This window comes from Propithecus coquereli, unplaced genomic scaffold, assembly GCF_000956105.1.
Source record: "Propithecus coquereli isolate 6110/MARCELLA unplaced genomic scaffold, Pcoq_1.0 Scaffold98, whole genome shotgun sequence".
NCBI lineage: Eukaryota > Metazoa > Chordata > Mammalia > Primates > Indriidae > Propithecus > Propithecus coquereli.
Genome location: NW_012156173.1, coordinates 1,604,575 through 1,607,281, shown reverse-complemented (window position 1 = coordinate 1,607,281; position 2,707 = coordinate 1,604,575). Strand labels below are relative to the sequence as shown.

The 2,707-nt window shown below is 37.5% G+C and overlaps 1 protein-coding gene across 1 annotated transcript in view; it reads right to left on the bottom strand.

Annotated features, from left to right (window-relative positions):
* The window catches only part of ENPP3 (ectonucleotide pyrophosphatase/phosphodiesterase 3), a 75,213-nt gene that overhangs the window by 28,248 nt on the left and 44,258 nt on the right, over positions 1 to 2,707 (bottom strand). Inside the window, exon 12 of the mRNA XM_012665169.1 lies at positions 66 to 73. Within this exon, the coding sequence (XP_012520623.1) occupies positions 66 to 73 (8 nt within the window). The remainder of the gene's footprint in view (positions 1 to 65; positions 74 to 2,707) is intronic.

Here is a 2,707-nt window from a genome sequence, read left to right as displayed (position 1 = left end):
CACTGTGGCCCCCCTACTTGAGAGACTCAAAAATTGGAATAAAATTTTGTTTCTTCAATAATTACTACTGTAACTGTATGGCATATTTTAAAACTGTAAAAACACAAATCACATTGGCATCCATGTAAAAGAAAAATGAGGAAATGAGAAATAGAACTACAAAGGAACTTTCTCTCCCTCATGACGGTTTTTGAGAAAGAAGAGGGGAAAAACAGAAAAAACATAACGGAAATGAAATTTTTTCTGTTTCCTCATTTCCTTATATCTCTTAAACCACAATATCTCATGTACATTAACAAGTCTGTGCCACTAGTATCTCATGCTCAATTTATATAAGAACAGTAAAAGAAACTATGAAACAATTTACAAAAACAAAATTTGAAAAGTATATAGCAAATGGGAGAGCAAGGAGAGTTGACAGAATGAATGGAAGAGGAAAGAGAAACATATTTATTGCAAATATATTTTTGTCGGGTTATCTCTTGCCTATTTTGGTATCTTTTCCAGGCATCTTGTTTTCCTCCTTTTTCATTTTTCATTACTTCTTTCATAAGCCAATATTTTTGTAACTTCCAGGCAAACACATGCTGGCAGCTGATGAGTGTGCAGATTCCCCCAAGATGCAAGGGATTAGAACAAAGTTCTGATGTCTCTCATGCAGCCAGAGTGTTTCAGAATGTGAAGAGTTGCCAGTTCATGTTTGGTTATCTTTGTCTAATATGAGCTCAGTATAGGCCCCCAGAACTGCATATGAGGAATATTGTATAGCATCTTCACCAGGAGTAGATTCAATCTCAAGAAACCAACTTCTTTGCTCATCCCTAACAAGTAACTCCTCATCCATGAAAGTTTTATTATGAGATTGCAACAATTCAGTCCCATCGTCAGGCTCCACTTCTAATTCTAGTTCTCTTGCTATTTCCACCACATCTGCAGTTACTGCCTCCACGGAAGTCTTAAATCCCTCAAAGTCATCCGTGAGGGTTGAAATCAACTTCTTCCAAGTTGCTCTTAACATTGATATTTTGACCTCCTCCCATGAATCACCAATGTCCTTAATGGTATCTAGAACGGTGAATCCTTTCCGGAAAGATTTCAGTTTACTTTGCCCAGATCCTTCAGAGGAATCAAGATGGCAGCTATAACCTTACAAAATGTATCTCTTAACTGGTAAGACTGGAAAGTCAAATTTACTCCTTGATGTATGGGCTGCAGAATGGATGTTGTATTAGCAGGAATGAAAACAACATTAATCTCCATATAATCTTACCCTAATCACTCCTTATAGATCTCCATAAGAGCTCTTTTTGGATGACCAGGTTCATTGTCAATGAGAAGTAATATTTTGAAAAGAATCTTTTTTTCTGAGCGGTAAGTCTCAACGGTGGGCTTAAAATACTCAGTGAACCATGATATCAACAGATGTGCTGTCATCCAGGCTTTGTTGTTCCATTTGTAGAGAACAGGAAGAGTAGATTTAGTATAATTCTTAGGGCCTCTAGGATTTTCAGAATGGTAAATGAGCATTGACTTCAACTTAAAGTCACCAGCTACATTGGCTCCTAACAAGAGAGTCAGCCTGTCTTTTGAAATATTGAAGCCAGACATTGACTTCCCCTCTGTAGCAAGGAAGTCCTAGATAGCATCTTCTTCCAATAGAAGGCTGTTTCTCTACATTGAAAATCTGTTATTTAGCGTAGCCACCTTCATCAATGATCTTAGCTAGATCTTCTGGATAATTTGCTGCAGCTTCTATTAACATAAGCACTTGCTGCTTCACCTTGCACTTTTATGTCACGGAGACGGCTTCTTTCCTTAAATCTCATGAACCAACCTCTGCCAGATTCCAACTTTTCTTCTGAAGCTTCCTCACATCTCTAAGCCTTCGCAGAATTGAGGAGAGTTAAGGCCTTGCTCTGAATTAGGCTTTGGCTTAAGGGAATGTCGTGATGGGTTTAATCATCTATACAGACCACTAAAACTCCCTTCATATCAACAATAAGGCTGCTTCATTTTCTTATCATTCACGTGATCACTGAAGTAACAATTTTTATTTCCTTCAAGAATTTTTCCCTTGCATTCACAACTTGGCTAACTATTTGGCACAGAGACCTAGCTCTTGACCTGTCTTGGCTTTTAGTATGCCTTCCTCACTAAGCTCAATCATTTCTGGCTTTTGATTTAAAGTGAGAGACCTGCAACTCTTCCTTTCACTTGAACACTTAGAGGCCATTGTAGGGTAATTAATTGGCCTAATTTCAATATTGTTGTGTCTCCTGGGAATAGGGATGCCAGAAGAGAGGCAGGGAGACAAGAACAGCCAGTCAGTGGGGCAATCAGAACACATACAACATTTATTGATTAAATTCACCATCTTATATGAGCATGGTTTGTGGCACCCCAAAACAATTAAAATAGTAACCTCAAAGATCACTGATCACAGACCACCAGAACAGATATAACAATTTAAAAGTTTGAAATGTTGTGAGAATTACTAAAATGTGACATAGAGACATGCTATTGGAAAAATGGTGCTCATAGTCTTGCTTGACACAGGGTTGCCACGAACCTTCAATTTGTAACATCTGTAAAATGCAGTATAATAAAGGGCAATAAAACAAAGTATAACTGAAACTAAAAACCACGTGTACTTAAATATTTAGTCTCATTCCAACAGTAATGAATTTGTGAATTCCTTGTAATAAAT